The 24,903-nt window shown below is 46.8% G+C and overlaps 1 protein-coding gene across 2 annotated transcripts in view; it reads right to left on the bottom strand.

The window, feature by feature from the left end:
* Positions 1 to 2,186: 2,186 nt before the first annotated feature.
* Bicral (BRD4 interacting chromatin remodeling complex associated protein like) overlaps positions 2,187 to 24,903 on the bottom strand; it is a 39,344-nt gene continuing 16,627 nt past the window's right edge. For both annotated transcript variants that reach the window (XM_010617632.3, XM_010617631.3), the window contains 7 exons: positions 14,723 to 14,828; positions 13,524 to 13,624; positions 11,994 to 12,055; positions 11,189 to 11,334; positions 9,768 to 9,862; positions 8,430 to 8,532; positions 2,187 to 5,187 (listed from right to left, as the gene is read on the bottom strand). In XM_010617632.3, the coding sequence (XP_010615934.1) occupies positions 4,409 to 5,187; positions 8,430 to 8,532; positions 9,768 to 9,862; positions 11,189 to 11,334; positions 11,994 to 12,055; positions 13,524 to 13,624; positions 14,723 to 14,828 (1,392 nt within the window). In that variant the 3' untranslated portion in view covers positions 2,187 to 4,408. The remainder of the gene's footprint in view (positions 5,188 to 8,429; positions 8,533 to 9,767; positions 9,863 to 11,188; positions 11,335 to 11,993; positions 12,056 to 13,523; positions 13,625 to 14,722; positions 14,829 to 24,903) is intronic.

Here is a 24,903-nt window from a genome sequence, read left to right as displayed (position 1 = left end):
TTAACGTGGTATGCGCGCGTGTGAGCACAGTGCTGGAGATTGAACCCAAGGCCTTATGTATGCTAGGGAAGCACTCTACCATTGAGTTACACACATGACCTTTTTTCTTTAAATTTTATTTTGAGATAAGGTCTTGCCCAAAATGGCCTGGAATTTGCAGTCCTCCTCAGACTTCAGAGTGCTGGGATTACAGGTGTTTGCCATTGCACTAAGCCCAGGATTTAAGCATCAGGGGTCTGTAAGGTCTTTTCAACACTTTTCACCTCCCAGTGGGAGAGAACATGAGATTTTTTTTTTTGCAGTCCTCCTCAGACTTCAGAGTGCTGGGATTACAGGTGTTTGCCATTGCACTAAGCCCAGGATTTAAGCATCAGGGGTCTGTAAGGTCTTTTCAACACTTTTCACCTCCCAGTGGGAGAGAACATGAGACTTTTTTTTTTTTTGTATCTGGGATCAAAGTTGGGTCCTTGCACTTGCGAGGCAGGCAGTGGAACCACTGAGCCCCTTCTTTGAGATTTTGAACTTGTTTTTCTTTTAAGACAAGTTTGTGCTATGTAGTTCGGATTGGCCTTGATCTCAATGGGTAGCCCAGGCTGGCCTACAATATGGGGCAATCCTCCTGCCTCAGCCTCCTCTGGAGTGCTGGGATTAGAGGTGTGTGCTACCACACCTGGCTGGGATTTTGAAACTTGAACACGGTAATGATGGAAGAAAATAGAAAGAGGCTGATTCTACAGAAATGGTGGCAGAATGTTTTCCCCATTCAGTTGCATCAAATATGTGAATCCCAAGAGAAGCATATTATATCTGAAATAAGCCTTAATGTGAGTTTTTAAAAGTTTATCCTTTAGTTTTATCCTTGTCCCTACAGAAACAAAATAAATGATCTTTTCCAGTGATCCTCATTTCTCCTTCCTTAGCCAAGGATCGAGTGATAGGAGTAAGGAGGTCAGCCAGGACCAAACTTCCTCACTGGCCAATTTCATTTAATTGATCACTATTTAGAAAGACCAACCAGTTAAAATCCTGTCCCTTCACTGGGTAGGTTACTTTTTGGTAAACACATTTAACCAGAACTCTCACTGAACATTTAACCTCCCCCTTGTTCCTGGGGAAAGTAGCTATTCCTGTTTGCAAAATCAAGACAATCACAGTTGCACATTTTCCCAAATCTTTGGCTGTATTGCAATGGTTGTTTCATTTTGTAATCTCCAACTAAACATTTCCTAACCATGGATTAACAATATAGTTACTGACTGGTTTCTTTTTAACAGTATTTATCCAACATAACAAAATAAACTGCAATTTGTTATACTTTTTTTTACAAAACATTTTATAAATATTTTTACAAAATGTATACAAAGCAATTTCAAGTGAGACATACTATACAAATGAAGGTATTTAAGCAAATAAAGCCCACACCACACTGACAGTGAGTGACGCATCCTCTTGAAATCTAGTCAGTCTGTAAGGCCTCCCTAATCTAACAGAGTCTACTGAATTCGTCCCAACGAAAATATTTTTTTCGTAATTGCCAGTTTAAAATTTGCCTCATCCTCAGGCAGTACTTAAGGACAGAGAAAACCAAATGCGTAATAACACATTCACACATTTCCACAACAACAAACGGAAAAAGAAAAAAAAATTATTTTTGTTACTGAGCACAAGTAGTTCTGAAAGGGAACTTTGCCTAATGAACCCGGACAACTGAATCTTGGCCCTCAGAGGCTGCGCTCTCCTGCCCTTGTCAGACGGGGCACCACACCACATGGGGACCCCAGGCGCAACCTAATGACGGGTGAAATACGTTTGTAATCTTCATTTGTCATTATCTAGACTCTTCCCTCCACAGAAAGTAAACTTACATACAAGGACACAGAAATTTACACATCTCATTTTGGTAAATGAGGCTCTCTGTTTGCTGGGCAAGTGGGAGGGCTTAAAAATGCTTTCAGATGGCATAGAGAAAAAAGCTGGGACTGGAGAACCAGGGCAGGAGAGGGACAGAGAGGCGACAAATGCACACGAGGCTTATCTTGTCCCTTAAGAATTCCACGGAGCCAGGCGTGGTGGTGCACACCTGTAAGCCCAGTGGCTTCTAGGGACACTGAGCTAGGGCGGAGTGCAAGTTCGAGGGCAGCCTGGGCAACTTAGACCCCATCTCAAGAAAGCAAAACAAAACAAAAACCAAGCTGAGCTCAGGAGGACACGCCTGTGATCCCAGCACTTTGGAAGGCTGAGGTGGGAGGATCAAGTTTGTGTCTCAGCTGGGCAGTTTAATGAGACCCTGTTTTATTAAAAATTAAAAAGGGCCGGGGGATGGAGCTCAGTGGTAGAGTGCCTCTGGGTTTGATCCCCAATACTGAAAAAAAGAAAGTAATTCCATTGATTTGCAGTCATTAATGCAATTCATTAACAGCCTGCGTGAAGGCTTGTGGGTATAAAGTTCCACAGTGAGAAAAATTTAGCAGGAGGGAACATTTTGAATTAAAAGAAGAATTTATAAAATCATGGGGTTCCTGTTAACCCAGGGCTGCCCAAACAGGAGGGGGCAACTGGCAATACCAACTTATCTAACAAGTTATAATACAGGAGAGGGGACCTGCAACTTGGACATTGGCACAAGTAGGGAAAAACTGGAGACTTCGGAGGGCCTAGATTTCCCTTCTTCAGAGGGGCTGGGAGAAGGTGTGCTAAGCTGCCCTCATGCAGCCTGGCTGTCTCAGGTTTCTCTGTGCGGCAGGACGGAGGGGCACAGGGCAGGGTCTGCTGTTGCTGTGCTTCTGGATAATCAGAAACCTTCCTTTCCACTGCAGGTCCAACACAGTGACGTTATGGGGTGTCCCCATTTGGTTTTTTGTTTTGTTTTGTTTTTTTTTGGTACCGAACTCAGGATCAAACTCAGGACCTTGTGCTTGCGAGGCAGGCGCAGCACCACTGAGCTAAGTCCCCAGCCCTGGGACGTCCTGGTTTGGGACATGTCAGAGTGGAGATCAGTGGGTGCTCCTCAGGCAGGGAGACAGCAGAGTAAGCAAGTTGGGGTGCATTCTGTGAGCCAACAGCTCAGACCTCTGCACCCATGGGACAAGGGTGGCCATTGTGTTGCTTCCAGAGATGGGGCTGATGACACTGAGAACCAAAGCAACAGGAATGGGGTGACCTGGGACAGGTGTATGAGAGAGGAAAGTAGGGAACATTCCCTGAAAAGAAGTATAAATAAATAAAGCAGGAAGTCATGTTACAGACACGAACGCGGCCAAACACAGAGGCTGACAGGGCGTGTCCTCCGGCTCTCTGCGCAGTGATGGGCTGGCTGGTTTCCTTTGGTTTGTCTGTGTTTTGGTAATGATTGCTGCCAGGGTGACTGCTGTTCTCAGACGACAAGGAGCATCAACAAGGCCAAAGTCCCCTTCAAGTTTAAACTGAAAAATTACAACATAGTTTTCTAACGAAAGTGCTTCTGATGTTTGGCTATTTGCTGTGGGAGCGGGTACAGAGGGTCAGGAAACACAACCCAGCAATGGACAAAAACATTGTGTGTTGACTCTACCCAATTATAAAATGCAAAACTTGTGGTTTGTTTTCAATAGTCAACATGTATATGCTTTTACATATATACATATTATCATCCTCACGGCTCTGTTCGGCCTCCCCTTACACTGTGCCACTTCACCCAGCTCCATCCTCCTTTATGAGCCCGGTGCATTACTTCGGGCCATGCTGTTGCAGCTGTGAACAGAGCGCTCCCTGGATGGGCTCAGCACGGTGCCTAAGTACGTGGCTCTGCTCCGGGAGCCCTGAAAAGCACCGAACGAGCAGTACTCCGCTCTGCGCTCCTGGCTTGGGGCTCAGTGAGGGCGGAGCAGGGAGCAACTCTGTGGTCTTCCCCACCTAAAATCCTCAAAACAGAAACAAGACAAAAAAACAGCAATTAGGAGCTGCAGTTGGATATGGTTTAAAAGTAGCTTCTATCAGTCCTGTTTGATTTTCTTTAATAAGTCTGTTCTTCTCAAATGACTTATGATTGTCAGAATTTTACCCAGGGCCAAGTGTACTGTGGTCTCATTGAGTGACAGTGTTTAAAACACACACACACACACACACACACACACACACACACACACACACAAAACAAACAAACCAACAGACAGACAGGAAGGACTGTAGCACTTTCAGAACACTTGAATGTGTGGGGCCTTTCAGACTGCTCTCTACCAAGGGCTGGTTTTCCTCAAGGATCTCCCTGTAACCGCAACGAGTATTGCTCTGAAACAAAGGATGGGGCTGAGATAGAAAGGAAACCTGTGATGAGAGATGAAAGCAGGCGGAGACAGGAGGCCGCTTCCATTCACTTCTGCCAGGGAGCAGCTAACTTGTCTGGACTGGGAGGGAGGGTGCGCTGCTGCTATTAACACTCTAAGATACTATTTACAGCTGCTTCCAAAATCGAGTCCGTCTCTACAACACCTTCGCTGTGGTCCGGGATGAACTTTTCCAGGCAGTTTTCCTGTGAAGCCATTGGAGAGAAGTTGGGGAAATCGAGCTCCACAGAGCCGCTCCCTGCCAGGTCACTCTGGGGCTGCCGCCCAGCCTTTTTGAGTTCCAAGATGTTCTTAAATGTTGTTTCTAAACTCTTGGTGAGCTGCAGGTCTGCCTGTGGCTCCCCGGACCCCTTCATGATGTCTGTGTGCAGGACTTCATTCTTTGGGGAGTTCCTCAGTGCTTTGTGCTGGAAGGAGTTGTTACACGTCATCTCCAAGTGCGAATCTGCGAGGATGCTGGACAGTTTGCTCTCGGCACCGTGGTCTGGGCGGGACAAGGTTCTGAGGTGGCCCTCGGGCCTGTGGGAGCACTTCCCAGGGTCTCTACGGCTGCCCTTGTCGTCACACACGCTCCAGTACTGCGCCAAGCCTGCTTTGTCGAACTTCAAGGTGTGGCCGAGACATTCCGACTTTTTCAAGATGTTTCCCTCAGGGGAGACCACGATGTGATTAGGCACTGGATGAAACTGGTCATGATTCGTTGGTTCTGTCAGGCTCAGCTTGGCTCGGTCCCTGCTTTGGGCCTTGGCTGCCAGGTGGAGCGAGCAGGCTGCTTTTCCGCTTTGCTGGTCACCCCTGCCAAACTGTGTCTCATGAGCAGCTTTATCAAGTAGGAAGGAGCAACAGAAGTCGGCCTGAAAGCCCTCTGGAAACCGGAGTAGAAAGAACGTTAGTGAGCGTGAGAGAGGGCAGGGGCGACTCAGCAGGCCTCAGCACGCAGGTGAGACCCGGTCTGCGGCATGCGGGAGCACCGTGGAGAGGGCACCCCGTCGGCATGTGGCACGCCTGAAATCCAGCACTCTGTGAGGCTCACGCCGGAGAATCAAGAGGCCCAGTTTGGGCAACTCAGTGGCTTAACAAGACCCTGTGATCTTGGGTTCAACTCCCCCCAGTACTGGGGGAAAAACAGGGAGAGAATCCCACGAATGTAATCAAGGCTCTGGAGCCCTACCTTCCAGCAGGAAGCTGAACCTCTTTGAAAAGGTAGCTGCTTTATGTCCCGTGGGAAAATGCAACAGACAGAAGGCTCCACTTAGCTCTGGACTCTGAGTGTGATTATCACCGCCATGCTGGCCATGCACATGCTTAGCATGTGTTCTCTCTCTGAGCTGCACTCTGGCACCTCACACTGTTATTTTCTATGAGTGTCTTGTGAATGACTGCTTTGACATAGTCTAAAGGGACAGAAATGTAACTCAGTGGTACAGTGTCTACATGGCAAGGATAAATTCAATTCCTCATACCCCCAAAAAAGACACAGTCTGAAAACAGAAGTCGGCACTGGTACCAGCCTGGCTGCTTCTCGGCAGTGTGTGTGTGCAGGGAAGGGGGAGGGAGACAGCGACTTGTCTTTGAGGATGAGATTCAGCCCCTCCAGACTCTGTCACTTTGCCAAGACTCCAAGGTGAATGGCCAAGCACAGCAAGACAGTATCTGCTAAGGAGATCAGTGGGTCAGAGACGCTGTCCACGTGAGCACTGGGCTGTCTGGGCACAGGGAGCCGGCGGGTGGCAAAGACGTGTGTGTGAGGATTTAGGGTGTCGGGGGCTGGCTGGGGGCAGGCAGACTGTTGTCAGGCAGCAAGAAAACAAAGTAGGGTTCTGGACATCCACAAAGCCACAAAAGTATACACAGAGCAAAAATGAACTGTTTATCAAATCCCCAAATGAGAGGCCTAGGCAGAGAATACAGCTCGAATCCGGGTGTGTAAACGCCACACCTAGGGAAGCGTCCTTACCACATGGTGCCCGGGACTGGGGCTAGGACAGGACACAGCCAGTTCATCAAGAGGCAACGAGAGATTTCAGGTTCTAAGAAAAGGATAGGAATATATCCTACACCGCCCTCTTCCTTTTTTTAGTAAGGCTTGAGGCTCTTGTGAGGCACACAGAGTTCTTTTCCACTAGATAGAGTGCGAAGGTCATGTATTCTATCTGTAGTCTTCTCAAGCCATATCAAAAACAAGGCAGAACCGTAAAATTCAGGTCTCAGAAGAGACATTAAAGAGACTAAAGCCACAGGAAAATGACAGTCCAGTAGCAGGGTGTTATGGCTTGTATCTAGATCTCTCCCCCAAAGCTTCATGCAGTTATAGGTGGGGCTTTTTCAGAGGAGGCAGAATTTAGAGGGTGTAAGTCATGGTGCAATGCTAGATTCAAGGGTACTAGGATTAAGGATGTGAGTGCTACCCGCCCTGAGTAGTTTGGATAAGATAAAAAAGGGCAGAAAGACGCTGTTAAATTCCCTTGTTTGCTTGGTTTGGCTGTCTTCTGCTGCCATGACCGCTGTGGGCCACCCTGCCTTGGAGCCAGCTGATTATGAACTCTACAAACTGTGAGTTAAATAGACCTTTCCCTTTTAACTTTGGGTGTAGAGTATTTTGTTTCAGCAACGAGAAAAGTAAGACACAGGGTGAGGAATTAGCTAAATTATCAAGCTGATAATATTAAAATGCATTAAATATTATTTTGAAGACTACAGCAACATGATTTAAAAACTCATGATGTGTTTTTTTTTTTGGGTGGGGGAGGTACCGGGGATCGAACTCAGGTCCTTGCGCTTGCAAGGCAGGAGGCGGAACTGCTGAGCTGAATCCCTGGCCCTGTCATGATGTGTTAAATGAAAGAATATTAGATTTCAAAGTCATATCTAGCACATGATCTACGAGTCTAACTGTACATATGACGCATGCGATGTGAACCACAACTGGAAGAAATTCGGAAAAATAAAAACATTTCTTTTATAAATGGTGCAAACATAGATAAGATTTATATTCTGTGAATTATTATAGTGTTATTTGATTTAAAACATTTTATTTTATTTATTTATTTTTTATTTTTTGGTATCAGGGATTGAACTCGGGTCCTTGCACTTGCAAGGCAGGCCACTGAACCGCTGAGCTAAATCCCCAGCCCTTTTTTTTAGACGGTCTCACTATATAGTTGAGACTGACCTGGAACTCACTATGTAGCCCAGGCTGGTCTCGAACTCACAGTGATCCTCCTGCCTCAGCCTCCTGAGTGCTGGGATTACAGGCGTGCGCCACCACGCCCGTCCCGATTTAAAACATTTTAGATGAGGTGGGAAGATCACTTTAGCACATGAGTTCAAGACCAGACTGTTTTTGAGACCCCCTCCTCAAAAACAAAACAATATTTTAGAGGCTAGGAAAAAGCAGAGAATTCATTATTTTTGTAGCTGTGGACTGAATCCAGGGCCTTGCACACTGAGCTACAACCCTAGCACCAAAACTCATTTTTAAATGACAGAATATGGGACAAACCTAAAATATGTGAAATTGGCAGGAAACAAACACGATGAGAGAAAAATACTTCAACAGAGTGTTACAATGCTCTGGCTGTGTTCAGGGACTTTTACGATCTTTCCCTCCTGAGTGTGACTTATAAATAGCAAGCAGCTTCAATAATATACTTAGGGCCAGGGATTTAGCTCAGTGGTTCCACCACCTGCTTTGCAAGCGCAAGGTCCTGAGTTTGATCCCTGGTACCCAAAGTAAAAATAATAATATACCTAGATTTAATTGCTTCTGAGAAGCCCTCTGACAGGCGCCACACCTGCCTGGCAAGCACAATGTCCTGGGTTTGATCCCCAGTACCACAAAAAACAAAAAACAAAACCAAAATACAGAGAAAGATTGAGAATTTTCATTTTACAAGGGGAAGAAGAATCACTTAACCAAATGGAAAATTCCAGTTTGGATTTTACAGAATAGAGACATTCTCAGCATCTTCATATACTACTCTCAACTCCGGGACTTTTCTCCCCGGAATTCACGCTCTACTTTCTGGACCTGCCCATGGATCAGTTCACAACCTCCCCGATGTTCCCTCCGTCTCCAAGCCACAGCAGGGGCCGCTGGGGTCTTACCCGGGTCTACAAGCGCCAGGCGCTTATCTCGGGACAGGGACGCTCTCTCCTCCTGGTTGAACATTCGGTCGATCATCACCATCTCTGCAGAGGGATTGACCCGCTGTGAAAGAGAGAAGACAGTTGTTCCTGGCACCTTTTATTAAAGCAGACAAGTGGCTGCGTCTCTGAATAATGAAGTCATCAGAAATAAGTTCTTCTGGTTACTTTAGCCTAGCTGCACAGGATGCATTTCTAAAAAGTAATTTACACACTGGTGCAGAATTCTGAAGGTTCTACCGTAAGAGCAAGTGAAGAGGAGCTTGCCCTCTTGGATCCCTTGTACACCTGCAGCCAGCAGGTGTCTCTCACTGGAGTCACCCATCTGCACAGCAGCTGCAGAGATATTTTAGGCAGACACAGCAGCCAAACGTTTCTCTCTTTATGTCTGCACATAAATGAGAGCAGTGGGGTTCTGTACCTTTCTCTTCTTCCTGTCTACTTACTAATGTATTTTACACATCTTTTCATTGGGACGTTTTACTTTAGGTTCTGAATTTTTTAAAGGCTTTTGCAGTATAGAATCAAATATTAAATTGTATTCATTTTTTTTCTTTTATTTATTTATTTTTGTGAGACAGGGTCTGGCTATACAGTTCAGGCTGGCCTTGAATGCACTACGTAGCCCAGGCTGGCCTCGAACTCGAAGCGCTCCTCTTGCCTCAGCTATCCAAGTGCTGGGATTACAATTGTGCACCACCACACCCAGCTTCCTTAGCCCTTCCTAAAAAAAAAAAAAAAATTTTTTTTTTTGGAATCAGGGTATTGCTAACTTGCCCAGGCTGGGCTTGAACATGTAATCCTCCTGGCTTAACCTCCTGGGTAGCTGGGATCCCAGGCATACGGCACCATTCCCAGGGGCACTAGAACTCTCATTCCTGTCTAAGTGCAGCTCGGTATTCCTTGATCCATCTCTCCCCTTCTCTCCCTCCCGCTCCTCCCCAGCCTCCCGGAACCACCACTCTACTCTAACTACCATGAGGATCCACTACTTTAGATTGGAGGGAGCCCACAGCAAGATGCTTGTCTCTCTGGGCCGGCCTCATTTTGTGTAACTTCACAACTCCTTATTTGTTAAATGAGAAGAAGGTACCACTATTCATGATCCACACAAGGAGCCACAGCCCGTGTCAGCTGCTGTCACTTGTAGCGGCTAAGCGTCAGTTTTCCTGAACCTGAAATATCTGAGCTTCTTAAACCATGTTCTGCAAGCACAGCTCCTTCACCTCTTCCTCCCCAATTTTGCCGCTGGGGCTGGGGAGCCAGAAACGAGTGTACCTGGGAGTACAATGTACGTACCATGGCGTCTTCTAGGAGCAGGCATCTGTATTTGTTAAGCATAGCTTGCGTCCTTTTTAGGAGCTGAGTGGCAACTGTTTCGAACTCACTGTCCACTGTAAAAGAGAGAAGAGAGTAGGCGAGTGTGGATCACCTGCCAGGCCTTCGTCTCTTGAGGACTGGAATGCTGCTCCTGCGCTCTCCCTCCGTTAAGCACGGCGTCTTGTGCTGTTGTCTCTCGCTGTGCACGGCTATGTGGACGTTCAGTAGGAACCAAAACCCTGATGCCACTGAGTGGCCCCACTCGGATAGTCACCAGACCTCAGTGAGCAGGCAGAGCTCCGCTGGTCTCACGAGCTAAGCCCCTATGTCCCTCCACACCGTGCGGATACAACGACCACCAATGGTGCAGCTGGGCAGCCGGCTCAATGCAGAGGCATGAACGCGGCCCTGATGCCATGCGGATCACGGTGTGCAGCTCTGTCGTTTGTCTTTCAGTCTCCAAAGACTTCATGTTCGCTAACTTACTCATCTTCTCTGTCTTTACAGCCTCGTGGGAGGCTCACAGTGACTGACAGACTCCACTGTCCTCTGAAATCAGAGATGCCACCAGGAGCAGCCAGACTCATGGCAGCCCCTCCGGAAGGACTGGAGTATGGAAGGCACTGATGGAGTCAGAGCTGGCGGCTGGGCCAGGCAGCCAAATGGGCTGAGCTCTAGGTTGGAGCAGGGGCCCCGGTCCCTCATCTTCCTGCCAGTTTCTTGACATTATGGTTATATCTAGATGTCCCCCAAGAGCCTCACATGCTTGCAGGAAGGCTTACAGCTGACATGCTGTTGGGAGGTTGGGCCTTGGTCGCCAGGGCGTGGCTTAGAAGGGGGCATCTCCCTCTTCAGCTCACTGCCCTCTCTGCTTCCTGGCCACCATGATGTGAGCAGCTTTTTCCTGTCCAGGCCCCTGTGCCGTGCTGCTTCTGCCTTGCAGCCAGCTGACCTTGGATGGAAACCGAGCCAAACTAAACTTTCCTGCTCTAAGTCGTGGGTGTCAAGTACTGTGTCTCAGCAACAGGAAAATGACTAAGACACATTAAGCTCAGCCACTGCTCCAGCCTAACCTGAGACCTGAGGAAATGCCTTCGAGGCTCACAGAACTACCTGGGGAACAACTGGTGAAACCCCTAAGCTCAAGCACCGTGCGGGGCAGCAAGTGCACACCTGTCCCATCTGCGTCATTCCCTGCCCCACTGTGCGTCAATCAGACACCGCGGCATGAGGAGGTCCCCGTTCCAGGACATGAAGAATAAGCCACACCCCACCCGTGGCCCCGGAAACAGGAACAGGGGAGCAATGCAAGTCTGTAATGAAAACTGTACCCCACCCCCCGGCTGGATAAGCGGTGCCCACTCCCCAGGGCAGCACAGCACCTGGCGCTGGGTGCTCACCTTTCCTCAAGTCCTCCTCGGTGGGCATGGAGCCCTGGCACACGTGGTAGGCGAGCAGCCTCTGCACCGCATCACTGCGTGAGCGGAACTGGCTCTTGTCGGGGGTCACGGCATGGGCTTGGTCCCTCTGTAACTGCTCGAGGATTCTGCAGAGGGAAGTGGCGAGGTCAGTGCAGTGAGGGAGGGAGCGAGTGTGGCCATGACACGTGTGTGTGTGCGAAGCAAACGGGCAGCAGGAGTGCTGCTTTCACAGAGCACCGGGGTTTCCCCCCTGGTTTGCACTTTGTAGAGCAGAGGCACAGTATTGCTACCAGTGGACTGCGAGCATGTGCTGCTGACGCGACTGCCTCCAACGTGGAGTTCATCAGGCCAGGCCTCTCCTCAGAGTCTCGAAGAGATGAAGAACTGCTCTACTTCAGAATAAGTGAGCAATGGTAAGCTCAAGCTATGGCTGATATATTCGTTGGCCCCACTGAAATTAAACTGCAGGAAAAGATTTCAAGACTTTTTCTTTCAGTAGTGGGAAATGAACACAGGGCCTCTGCACTGTGCTACATCCCTGACTCTTTTCTGAGACAGGGTCTTGCTAAATCACCAATTTCTCCAGGCTAGGCTCAAATTCGAAATCCTCTTGCCTCAGCCTCCCAGAGTGATGGATTAAGGTGTGCACCATCATGCAAAAAAGCAAAGATTTTTCAAAAGGCTCCTAAGTTCCTTATTGTAGCCTTGTTTCTGGAGTTTATTTAATATAGGTTAGGGATCCTGAGAAATGCTGAAAGTTAATGTCATTTCCAGAGGTACTCACAAAGCGCCTTTCGTGAGCTGTTTTGTGGCTGGCCTCTTCTGTCCTCCCGAGTGACTGTCCATCTGAGGGCAAGACACCTCTCATTAGTCCCCTTTCTAGAAAAAGCAGCAGCATGCAGTTACACAGAAAAGTCACTATGTTCAAAACATTTTCAATGACCTACTGAGAGCATCTTCTAGGGCTCCAGGACGCACCCTGATAAAAACCCAACAAACCCACAGACTCTAGGCAGCAAAGCGGTGCTGAGTTCAGGTTACAGAGAGCTATGCTGTTAGCGTCGAAGAAGGACTCAAGGACTGGGGATTTAGCTCAGTGGTTCCACTGCTTGCCTCGCAAGTGCAAGGCCCCGAGTTTGATCCCCAGTACCAAAAAAAAAAAAAAAAAAAAAACCAAAAAAAAAAAAAAAAAAACCAAAAAAAAAAAAAAAAAAACCAAAAAAAAAAAAAAAAAAACCAAAAAAAAAAAAAAAAAAACCAAAAAAAAAAAAAAAAAAACCAAAAAAAAAAAAAAAAAAACCAAAAAACTGAGGACTCAAGTTTCTAGGATTTTTTTTTTTTTTTTTAGGATTTTTCTTGTTTTTGAGACAAAGTATCACCCAGCTCTGAACTCTTGGCTCAAGCAAGCCTTGTGCCCCAGCATCTGTGAAGCTGGCTGGGAAGACAGATGGGCACTACTGTGCCCAGCTCAGCTGTACTTTAAGCCTAAACCCTTAGCTCTCTACTGTTACATTTGTGAAGCAATGTGTGTGGGTACCAACTCCACACACATCTGGAAATCAGCAGATGCTACTTAATCATCTGGTCACAGTGAGTAAGGAAGCAGCACTTTCAGCCCTATCACACAGCCCAGCTGTGTGGTCTAACAGAATTTCTTATGTCTCATTAAGGAAACAAGCTCTCTGTATATCAGACCTGGAGAGAACCAAATAGATCCTTCTCTGGTATCGTGGGGCTGGCCCAGACTGTGGCAAGTTTCATTAAACTCTTAACTGGTAATTTTTTGGCAGTAGTGGGAATTGAACTTGCGACTCTCCTGCCTCTGTCTCCCAGAGTGCTGGGATTACAAGTGTGTGCACCTCACCAGCTGGTGCATTTGTTTTTTGGGGGGCGGGTTGAAACAGGGTCTCACTACGTAGTTGAGACTGACCTGGAACTCACTATGCAGCCCAGGCTGGTTTCAACTCACAGCGATCCTCCTGCCTCAGCCTCCCGAGCGCTGGGATTACGGGCGTGCGCCACCACGCCCAGCTGGTGGATTTCTTGAGTGTCTAGTACGTATGCTCCAGATGCTGATATTTAATTTCCTCATGCATGAGTGCATTCATTCATTCAGTGCTGGGGATTTGCTAGGTAAGAGCTCTATCACTGAGCCACGCTTCAGCCCCTGCTGGTCCATTACGAAATCAGAATGGAAGAACAGATTCATGAAAAATGTAACATTTCAGAAATGGCCTAGACACCTTCCTTCTAGAATCGTGTGCCTCAAGCACACCTCCGTCCAGCCATGTAGACACGAGCAGACGGTTCCCACCTGCAGGGCTGGCTGCCCAGGAGACGACCCCGCTGCCTTCTCCAGCTGTGGCTGTGCTGTTCCCAAGGACGCTGGCATCACTTTGCTTCCCGCATCCTGTCCTGTGAGAATTAAGACAGAAGACAGCGTAGACGTGGTACATCAGGCCTGCCGGACACCGGAGCCCAGTGTATGCAGGCGCCCAGTGACAGGAACGCCTCCTGCAAGGACAGGAGCAGCGGGGACATTTCTCTGTCAGGCAGAGGAGAGCATCATTAAAGCCTATTTCAAATTATCTATGGACTAAGAAACAGATCTCAAGCCTGCAGTCTGTAATACTCTAGTCCCCGAAATGCAGCATAAGGCCAAAGAAGAAACTGACTAGCAAGGCCCAAGCTTTTGTTGTTTTCTAACATAACTGAGTAGCATGGGTGTTCAAAGCATTAGGAAAAAAATGGCACTATAACTCAAAAATATTTTCAGTTTCATGAGAGAAGGGTCATTTTGTCGGAGGGGTGGATACTAGGGCTTCACCCAAAGCCTTGGTACTGAGGTATATCCTTAGCCCCTTTAAAATTTTTTTACAATTTTGAGACAGGGTCTTGCTAAGTCACTAAGTTGTCTGTTCTGGGCTCAAACCTCCAATTCTCCTGCCTCAGCCTCCCAAGAGTGTGGGGATTACAGGCATGTACCATCAAACCTGCCTGGGATTATTACTATACATATATAAAGTGGCATGAGGAGAATTACAAAGTCATATGTGTGTTATATGATAGTAGATCTCATTGTTTCAAAGAAGCATTTTTCTTTTTTGGTACTTGGGATTGAATTTGGGACCTTGTGCTTTCAAGGCAGGTGGTGGAACCACTGAGTTAAATCCCTGGCCCAAAGAAGCATATTTTTGTCAGGTACACTAGTGCACTCCTATAATCCCAGCACTCTGGGAGGCTGAGGCAGGAGGATTACAAGCTTAAACTCAGTCTGGGCAAACAAACAAACAAACAAAAATCCTTCCAGTTCCATTGTGTTTTTTTTTCTCTTAATAACAAATGAAATGGTGATATATCTTATGGTTGATGCAACACAGTGCATTATTTGGATGAAAAGGATACAGAGAAGAGGACTGATCAGAGTACAGGGAAACTTGGGCAGGCAGGTTCCATGCAGACGGATCAGGGTGGGGAAGACGGGCAGCCTGGGAACTGCATCGGGGCTCTGACCTGGCAGCGGGGTGCTCAGGAGCCCGGGGATCTGTGCCGGCCTCAGGCCATCTGCAGCCTTGGAAGTGGAAACAGGGGAGGTTTGACTCAAACTCTTTTTCTGAGCCTGTGGAACACAACCAAGATGAAAAAAATGAGTTTCATTACTAAAAGTTTATGGATTACTTAAAATGACAACCCAGCCTCTCAATGCCTACCTGGCATCACTTTCAGGTTAGATGATAAAACAAAACTTTCAAAACATTACTACTTTAGAACACTGGAGAAATTTTGCAGAGTATATCCCCTAAAATCTATAGACAGAGCTATGTACTGTGTTGCAGCCTGTGATCCCAGCGGCTTGGGAGGCTGAGGCAGGAGGAGTCAGAGTTTGAGTACAGCTGGGCAACCAGAAAGATCACATCTCAAAAAATAAATGGAATAAGTGAAATCAAATCAACAGCCACAGTGAGTTTCTTGACCTTGGTCTGCAGGGATGCTGAATTGACACCAGGACGTTTCTTAAATCCCAGGACTGCTATTTGCAGTGCAAGATGCAAGAGCTGGGGCTAGAGATTCTGTTTCTGTCCATGGCAATTTTATGCCACACCTGCTGGGATTATGATCTTGATTACCAGTTCCTATGTGGTTTGGACACCGGACCAGTCCCCGATCTCCTGCCAAGATACACTAACTTGGGTTGAGGTGAGCACAATTCATTCCTGCCCTCTGGAGTGTCTCCAGTTTGTGCCACATCAACTCCAGATCACCAGTAATCAGGAAATGTAAATTCAATATAATATAATATTTGCCTGAGTTCAACATAATCACTAATGTGATGGCATATATGGTACTGGGGATTGAACCAGGGTTCAATCCTCATTGAGCTACATCCCCACCCCTTTAAAACATCAGACGCAGTTTCATGAAGTTGCTAAATTGCCCATGCTGGCTTCCAACTTGCAATCCTCCTGCCTCAGCCTCCCAGAGTGCTGGGTTACAGGTGTCTACCACCATGCTCAGTTATTTGGTTCTTCATTTCTAATATGAAAATAGAAAGGAATCTGATATTAACCAAGTAAGACTGGTGGGGGTCACTAGAGTGGGAAATGGTCCCTTTTCTCATGCGGTAGTAGAGAGGGCAAACCCACACTGCTCCAGGTCGGCAGACAACAGAGTCTTAGGAAGAAAGAAAATCACGAGGGGAAAAGTCTGTCAAAAACCTTCCAGTCCTCTGAGCACCGCCCCCAGAAGGTGACCCTGACAAGGACACCCACGGGGAGGTCGCCTGGGTTTCAGGGAGGACCGGGACAAGCAGGAACTACAGCCCTCCCCAGAAGTACGTCAAGGGGTCAGACTCTAAGCCACTCGACCACACGCCTTCCCAGGTGGGACTGGGAAATGGGGTACCCTGGGGGAAGACACCGGGAAAACGACAGCAACAGATGAAACAGATGAAACGAATGAAGAAGTGCAGGTTTGCCAAGTCCTCACAGTGGTGCGGCCCGCACAGGACAAGCTGGGATTTCTTTCTTTTTCTTAACGATTTGCACAGAGTACAGAGTACAATTTAATGGCTTTTAGTATATTCACAGAGTTATGCAAGAATCAATTTTAGAAAAAAGTATTCCATCTTTACATGTGTCTTCTTTGGTCTTTCTTGAGCTTTCTTTTTTTTAATTTTTATTTTTTTGGTACTGGGGATTGAACTCAGGTCCTTGTGCTTGGCAAGGGAGGTTGGCGGAACCACTGATCCAAAACCCCTGGCCCTCTTGAGCTTTCTGGGTGCACAGATTAACGATTTTCATCAAATTGGTGGAATTCTGAGTCATCGTTTCTTTAAATATTTTTTTCTGCCCCTTTCTTCTGTTTCTTGAATTCTCACTATGCATGTGTTATTATACTTGATCATGTTCCACAGAATTCTGAGGTGCCAGCCATTTTTCAAATTCTTTTTTTCGTTCAGTACTCATAATTGATGATCTTAATCAATCTATCTTTCTTTCTTTGTTTTTGTTTTTTGGTACCAGGGATCGAACTCAGGTCCCTGTACTTGCAAAGCAGATGCCGGAACCACTGAACTAAATCCAGGGCCTCTAATCAATCTATCTTTAAATTTACTGATTCTTTCCTCTGCCTGCCCAAATCTGCTACCGAGTTCCCCTAGCAAATATTCCGCTTCAGTTACTGTACTTTTTAATTCTACAATCTATATACAATATGTGAATATATAATAATACATATACAAACATGTAAGAATTTATACATGGGAGTATAGTCTTTGATATTCTCGATTTGACAAAACATCATTGTCAAACTTTCCTGTAAGTATATACTTCTATTTTTTTTTTCTTTTTCTTTCTTTCTTTTTTTTTGGTACCGGGGATTGAACTCAGGTCCTTGCGCTTGCAAGGCAGGCCACCGAACCGCTGAGCTAAATCTCCAGCCCTTTTTCTTTGGTTTTTTGAGAGAGGGTCTCACTATATAGTTGAGACTGACCTGGAACTCATTATGTAGCTCAGGCTGCTCTCGAACTCACAGCAATCCTCCTGCCTCAGCCTCCCAAGTGCTGGGATTACAGGCGTGCACCACCATGCCTGGCCCAGTATATACTTCTTTTTCATGGAACCTGCAGGTCTTTAGACACAGTTTCCTCTAGTGTTCTAAACATATTAAAATGGTCAATTTATGCTGGGGTTTCTTTCAGTGGTTCTGGTTCACATTAAACAGGACAGTCATCCTTGTGGCTTTCGAGCAAATCTCCTTTTCCTTTTTTTTTTTTTGTGGCACTGGGGATGGTACCCAGGGCCTTGTATGTGCTGGAGATGCACTCTACCAGCCCGCAAACATTGTTATTATTATTATTATTATTATTATTATTATTATTGAAATGGCATAAACAGCTTCATCTCCCTCCTTATTTATCAGAACAACGTGGGATGATTCCTGACTATTAAACAAACACCTGGGACAAAAACCAAGTCTGCATACGCAGTGGAACCACACAGACAAGGTCACTACAAAAGCCAGGAGGGGCTGATGCTGGGACATGGTTGGGGGCACCGGCCATCCTCTCTCTCCAGGGAAGTGGTAGTTACACAAGCCTTTGATCTGCACCAGTGATGGTGAAACTTTTAGAGACAAGTACTCAAAGTGCGACCCAAAACCCACTTATTTATCGCAGTGTCAACATGGCAATTAAACGTGAATACTGGCCTGGGGATTTAGCTCAGTGGTGCCGCTGCCTGCCTTGCAAGCCCAAGGACCCAAGAATCATCGGTACCAAAACAACAACAACAACAACAAAAAAACAAAAACCTGAACATCCAGGTTTTTGGTTTTTTTTTTTTTTTTTGGTACCGGGTATCGAACTCGTGTCTCTGCACTTGCAAGGCAGGTGGCAGAACCACTGAGCTAAATCCTCAGCCCTATGAAGGTTTTAATTAGAAAAAACAACTATACATTAATATCTCTTGTCTTAAAGGAAAAAATAACACGTGTGCCATAGGATGGCTACCACTGTTCTACACCAACTTGTTAGCTCTGCTGCTGTTTTATGCATTTTTCCAAGTATGTCTTATTTCACAATACAAAATATTAGAGGAAAACAATTTAACATCAAAACAAGAAAATCTGCTATCATTAAAGGCTATTTTCCCCCCCCCCCCAGTACCAGGGATTGAACTCATCACCTTGTGCTTGCCAGGCAGGCATGGTGCCACTGAGCTACGTCCCTGGCCCCCGTTCAGGGCTATTTTTGTGCAGTCTGTTACAGTGAGATGAGCCCTTCTCGTTTTTCTAAAGTCTTCTCGCCTGCTTGGGAGGGTGCTGGGCACCAACATGGCTGAGTCTCAGTCTTCGATCACTGCCCGGAGCCATGATGTACCCTTCCCTTGGGACTGGACACTCGATCCATGGGGGCAGAGGCCAGGGGAGATGTGGACAGGGCCAGGGTGGCCATCACCCCACCACCTGGGACACTCACTAGGGTCCCTACCTCGAGTCTCCTGAATGCCCTTGGTCTGTGTGGTCAAAAGGCCCTGCTGCCAGGTACCACAACAACTGGAAGAGGGCACGGTGACCTGGTGGCCTGCAGTCCTCTATTCTGAGGGCAGGACTCTGTCTGGTCACTTCTAGATCACAGCACCAACAAAGGACCAGGCGCTGCCCTGAGCACGCAGGAAATAGTTGCTAAAAAAAATAAGTAAATGAAATCCACTGAGGCAAAAGTCATAGGGTCCTCCTCCCAGTCTTAATGGTCCAGCCTAATGAGCCGTCAACTTCCTCCCATTCACCCAGATTGTAGGTTGCCCCGCTGATCTTTTCCAGAGATAAAATTTATCACTGTTTTGTTTTACTGAACTTTATTTTGTTGTTTTTGAGAGGGACCTGTCTGGTAGTAGTTTATGCTGGCCTTGAACTCAAGATGTAGCCCAGGCTGGCCAAGAACTCCCCGTGGTCCTCCTGTCTCGGCCTCCTGAGTGTTGGGATTACAGGCATGTGTCACCTCTCTTGGCTGTATTTTATCGAGCTTTTAGAGAAGAGTATCTGAGAGAGTTTATTTGTTCTTGAAATACATTTTCTTCATAAATATAAAAGCTACCTGAGGATACAGATCCTCCTTGATGTAGGATGGAGTTATATCCAGACAAATCCACACTAAAGTAAAAAAATCATGAAGCTGATTCCAGAATTCTGGGAGGCTGAAGCAGGAAGATCACAAGTTTAAACCCACCCTGGGCAACTTAGTGACTTAGCGAGATCCTGTCTCAAAATAAGAATAAAGAAAAAGGGCAGGGGATGTAGCTCAGTGCAAAGGCCCTCGGTTCAATGCTCAGTATTGTTAAAAAAAAAAAAATCATTAAGGTGAACCATCATAAGTAGGGACTATTTGTATTTTGTTGAGAACTGGCTCCAATAATTCTAATAATATCAATGGACAATTTTAATTCAAGGTCCATGAAGCATTCATACCATGTAGACAGAAAAATCCCAATGAACTCCAAATACCTGCAGTTCCCCCTCTGCAGGACAGGTTGCAAGAAGCGTTTGGAGTCTGCCCAGTTTCTCCTCTGCACTGCCCCACTGCCACGAAAATGGGTTGATGACCAGCAAGGCTGGAGATGCACGAAGGACTCCAGATTTCTGTCTGAGTTGTGAGGAAGTCTAATGACTAAAAGCTGAACACAATGAAAAATGCAGAATTCTCCCTAGATTAGTCAGAGAAGGGAGCCCCCAGGGCAGAGCAACAGCCAGGCGGGTGTAGGATCAGGAGTCCAGGCTGTGAGCCAGTGCAGGGGAGGTGGGGCTGCTGCTGTGACTGCTGGCGTGGTGTCAACTCCTGAGGCCCTGGTACAGGGACCCTCATGCTTTTGTGAGCTCTGCCTGTTGGGAGTGCTGCCAGGTCCTCACAGTGAGCATGGGAGGCTCCCCTCACTGCCTGCAGGGGGAGGCTGGAGCCAGTCTGGAACAGAGTGCCTGATTCTCAGCAAGACCTGAGCTAGGAGAAGCTCTTGGCCAGGATAATTCAGAGTCTAACCAACCTAGGTATCTGACTTTTTGTGTGGGGAATGGAAATATTCAATTCCAGCCTCTATTCATATGTTGGAAATTTTATGCTTGTTGAGGATAGTGTCTTCTGTTTGCTGGGCATAGTGGTGCATCCCCGTCATCTTAGCACTTGGGAGGCTGACGCAGGAGGACTGATGTGATTTCAAAGCCAGTCAGGGCTACATACTGAGTCCAAGAGCAGCCTGAACTACATATTGAGACCCTGTCTCAAAACCACAAAAGAATACAAACACAAAACAGAGAAAGAAGGAAGGATGGCAAAGGCAAGTCCGATGGTCTAAACCAACGAGGACCGAGGGGATGGGAACGAGAGCAAGACCAACCACGTCAGAAAGGGGCGGTGCGTGGCTCCCTAGGACTAAGCCCTCAGGCTTTGTGGACAGCAAAGTATAAGAGAATGGGGACATCTGGAGGAAGTAATTCCCCCCCCCTTCCTCCCCTCCTGTGACCCCAGTACCAGGGATCAAACTCAGGACCTTGAGCTTGCAAGCCAGGTGCAGTGCCACTCAGCTAAATCCCCGGCCATTATGTCTAAACAAGACATTAAGGATCTTATGAATCCTTTACATTTTTTAAAGTACATACAGCAAAAATAAGAAATGATTAAAAAGTAAAATTTACAATTAAAAGGGAAGCAGAATGTGAAAATTCTCAGCCTCGACATGTGAAGAACAAAAAGTATTCAAGGGAGAGGAAGCCAAAGGCTGTTCACCAAGACGAGGGAGGACAACCCTGAAGGCCTGGGAGTTTCTTGGTTGGTGCTGGGGCCGAAGCAGGCCTTGGGCACACGCCTTCCCCTCACTGCCCCCATGCCACAGTGTAGGGGTGTCTTTGAGGCCTCCTTCCTCTCACTGGCCCAGGCCTCTAGGATGGCACGATGTTTGGGGAGACAGCCTTCAGGTGCCCTTGGGACCCTGCGCCATGCTCCGGCACAGGGCTCTGGGCTGCCCCAGTGTGGCTCTGGCATGAAGGGTACAGCTGGGCACCTCACAGCCTGGGGCCCAGCCAGGGACCTTGAGACTCCAGAAATGTAGAGCAACCAGGAAGCAATACCAGCTGCAAGAGCTGCAGGCCCAAGACTCCTCCTGGTGACTGCTACCCAGGCTGAGCCTAGGGAACCCCGGGGGTGGAACCGAATTCTGTATGTGAGAGGGGATGGGTTTGGAAAGCCGCAGTGGGTGCTGTGGCGTCCGATACAGCTAGTGAAGTGGTTCATGCCCAGTCTCCACACCCACAGAGCAGCGTGGCGAGACCTTGAGGACACATGTGAACAGACAGTGCTGTTACGAAGGTGGGGCTCCGGACAGAAGAGTCTGCCCTTTCTCCATCTTTCTCTGTTGAAAGCGTTCTTAATTTTTTTCTTTTCTTTTTTTTTGGTACAGGGGATTGAACTCGGGTCCTTGCGCTTGCAAGGCAGGCCTCCGAACCGCTGAGCTAAATCCCTGGCCCGTTCTTAATTTAAGAAACATTTTTCAAGATAAATTTAAAAATATTCTGAACTAAATGAAAATGAAAATATCGAATTTGTGGGATGGAGTCCGACACAACATCACATGCCTATAATCTCAGCTACCCGGGAGGCTGAGGCGGGAGAGTGGTGGTTGAGGCCAGCCTGGGCAGTGTAGTAAGACCCTGCTTCAAAACAAACATATGTGCTCTGGGGATTTAGCTCAGTGGTGTTGCTGCCTGCCCTGCAAGTGCAAGATCCTGAGTTCGATACCTGGTACCAAAAAAAAAGCTAAAATCAAATGTGTGGATGCAGCGAAGGCAACCTTCCAGGGAAATCTATGTAGCATTCGATGCACACATGAGAAACGAAGAAAGAGGCGGGGTGTGGTGGCGCACGCCTGTAATCCCAGCACTAGGGAGGCTGAGGCAGGAGCATCACTGTGCGTTCGAGACCAGCCTGGGCTACATAGTGAGTTCCAGGGCAGTCTGAATTACATAGTGAGACTCTGCCTCAAAAGACCAAAAAAAAAGAAAGAAAGAAATGAAGAAAGATCTAAAAGCAATCACCTCACAAATTTATAACAATAAGAATACATTAAATCTAGAGTAAGAAGAAAAGATATAACAAAAATCAGGATGGAAAATCAATAAAACTTAAAGTGGAAAATGGATAGAGAAAAGTCAATGAAATTAAAAACCTCATTCTGTGAAAGATCAACAGAATAGACTGGCTTCTAATCAAAATAACTAAGGAAAAAAGAAAAAAGATGTAAATTAATATTATTTATAAAAGAGGGGACATCACCCGAGACTCCATGGGCAATAAAAGGATAACAGCTCAATGACAGAGCACTTGTCTAGCACGTGTGAGGTCACTGGTTCCATCCCTAGGACTGAAAAATAGAAAGAAAGAGTAATAAAGTAATAACTGTGGGCCTGTAAATTTGATAACTGAGGTAAACTGGACAAATTCCTTGAAAGACAAAAAAACAAATAGGTAATAACAAACCAGACAGTGCTAGCCCGGAGCAGTTAACAGAGGAATATCACCAAATATTTCAGGAAGAACTCTTATGAATTCTTTATAATCTTTTCCAGAAGACCAAAGCAGAGGGAAAACCCCTAACTCACTTAAGAAATCAGCATTATCCTAATACCCAAACCAAACAAAGACATTACAAGAACTTCAAACTACAGACCAGTCTCACTCATGAACACTAATGAAAAAATCCCCAGGAAAGATCAGCAAATGAAATCCAGTATTATACTGGTGGTGTTGCATGCCTGTTAATTCCAGCATTCTGGGAGGCTGAGGCAAGAGCATCCCAAGTTTGAGCCCAGCCTAGGCAATTTAGGGAGACTGTCTCAAAATAAGAAATGACTGAGGATGTAGGTCAGGGCAAGGGTTCAATCCTCAGTACTGGGAGAAAATACACACACAGAGCTTCTGAAAGATAAAATTTTTATCTTTCTATCTACAAAGATGGATTCAGAAATCCAATGTGGATTTAAAAAAATAAAAGAGATTCAACATAGAGCTTAAGAATCTATAATTTTGAAAGCTTTCCAGTTGATTCTGATGCCCTGCTAAGTTCTGGGAATCACTGCCCTTGTGGTGGCTGTTAAAGGCTTTACTGGAATACTGTGGAGAAACCTCAGTGGTTATTCTGATCTTAAGTTCCTTTTTTTTTTTGGTACTGGGGATAGAACTCAGTCCCTTGTGGTGGCACCACTGAACTAAATCCCCAGCCCATTCTGGTCTTGAGAACAATGAAAGCTAATAACGAAGGGGAAGTACGAGGCCTTTTTTTTTTTTTTTTTTTTTAAATGGGGATGTAGCTCAGTTTGAATGCCCTGGGTTCAGTCTCGAAAAAAAAAAAAAAAAAAAAATTTTTTTTTTTTTAAATTTTGAGATAGAGTCTTGCTAAATCTCTAAATTGCCCAGGCTGGGCTTGAACTTGGATTCTCTTGCCTCAGTCTCCCAGAGTGCTGGAGCTGACAGGTGTCCATCACCACATCTGGCTTCACCAGTGATAATTTATTTGCTGATCAACCCTGCTTCAGACTCACTGTGGGTCTCAAGCTTTAGCACAAGTAGCTGTTTGTCAGCCCTCTTTGTCCATTGGGTTCCTCTACCTTGACAGACACATCCTCACTCAGTACCTTCCCTTCAAACTAAAATCTCCCCCCACTTCTCTGTCCCAGTGGACCTGTCACTGTCAGGATCCCGGGGTGGGCCTTCTTCCTCTGTGACCCCCAGTCTTCTGAGACCGACGGTCTTCAACCACCTCAGGCTGGTGTGGGCCATCACCACTTCAGGTACAGACTACGACTTGGCACACAAGATTAAGTGGTGAAGTTCCTGTTCCCCACAATCCCTTGGTGTCTTGCCCATGCATCTCCCCATGAGGTCACACTTCCTCCCCGCAGGAGGGCTCAGCCCTGAGCCAGTATCCAGGAAACCTGCCTGCCAGGCCACCGTGCCAAGAGCTCCTTGGCTGAGCCAGATGTCCTGGGACATTCTGTGTCACGTGCCTCTGCTGGCTTATCTGTCTGCCTAGAGGAGGGCTGACACCCTGGAACCGTTGAGCATGGTTCTCAGGGGACTGCTGAGGGAATGAAAGAGGGAGAAAATCCATAGCACAGTCACTGATTCTGCAACCAGCGGGTGGCACAAACAAGGCAGGGCAGGGAGATGGGACCAGAAGAGGAAGTGAGAAAGGCTCCTTCCTGTTGGTGCTTTGGCTAGGGTCCCAGAAGGACGTGAAGGATGGAGGCCAGACAGAAAAGGACTGCACACACCACGTGCCTGGCCTGCCCAGGGGACAGCTGAGGTACTGCCTCACGGATGGGGCCTCTGATCAGAGAAGTTGGCCACAGGCCAGGGATTCGAGCTTCCTCCCACAGGGACAGGAGCTCCCAAGCAATTCATTTCAGGTCACCAAGCACATGTCGTGGGAGGATTAATGCAGTGGAACCTGCTTTAGGAAGAGTGAGCGAGCGAAGACGATTAATCACCAGGACAATTGTTCAGGTGTCTAATTATGGATGTCAGTGCCCCGGGAACTGCCAGCCACTGTACTTTAGAAGCACTTGGGGAGTTTTAGGGAAATGTTGATGCCTAACGTCCTTCCCTAGGCTGTTTAAATCAGGATTTATGGGACGTCATCTAGGGATCCATA

This window comes from Fukomys damarensis, unplaced genomic scaffold, assembly GCF_012274545.1.
Source record: "Fukomys damarensis isolate Sample0158 unplaced genomic scaffold, DMR_v1.0_HiC HiC_scaffold_20, whole genome shotgun sequence".
Lineage (NCBI taxonomy): Eukaryota > Metazoa > Chordata > Mammalia > Rodentia > Bathyergidae > Fukomys > Fukomys damarensis.
This window is presented reverse-complemented; position numbering and strand designations above follow the sequence as displayed.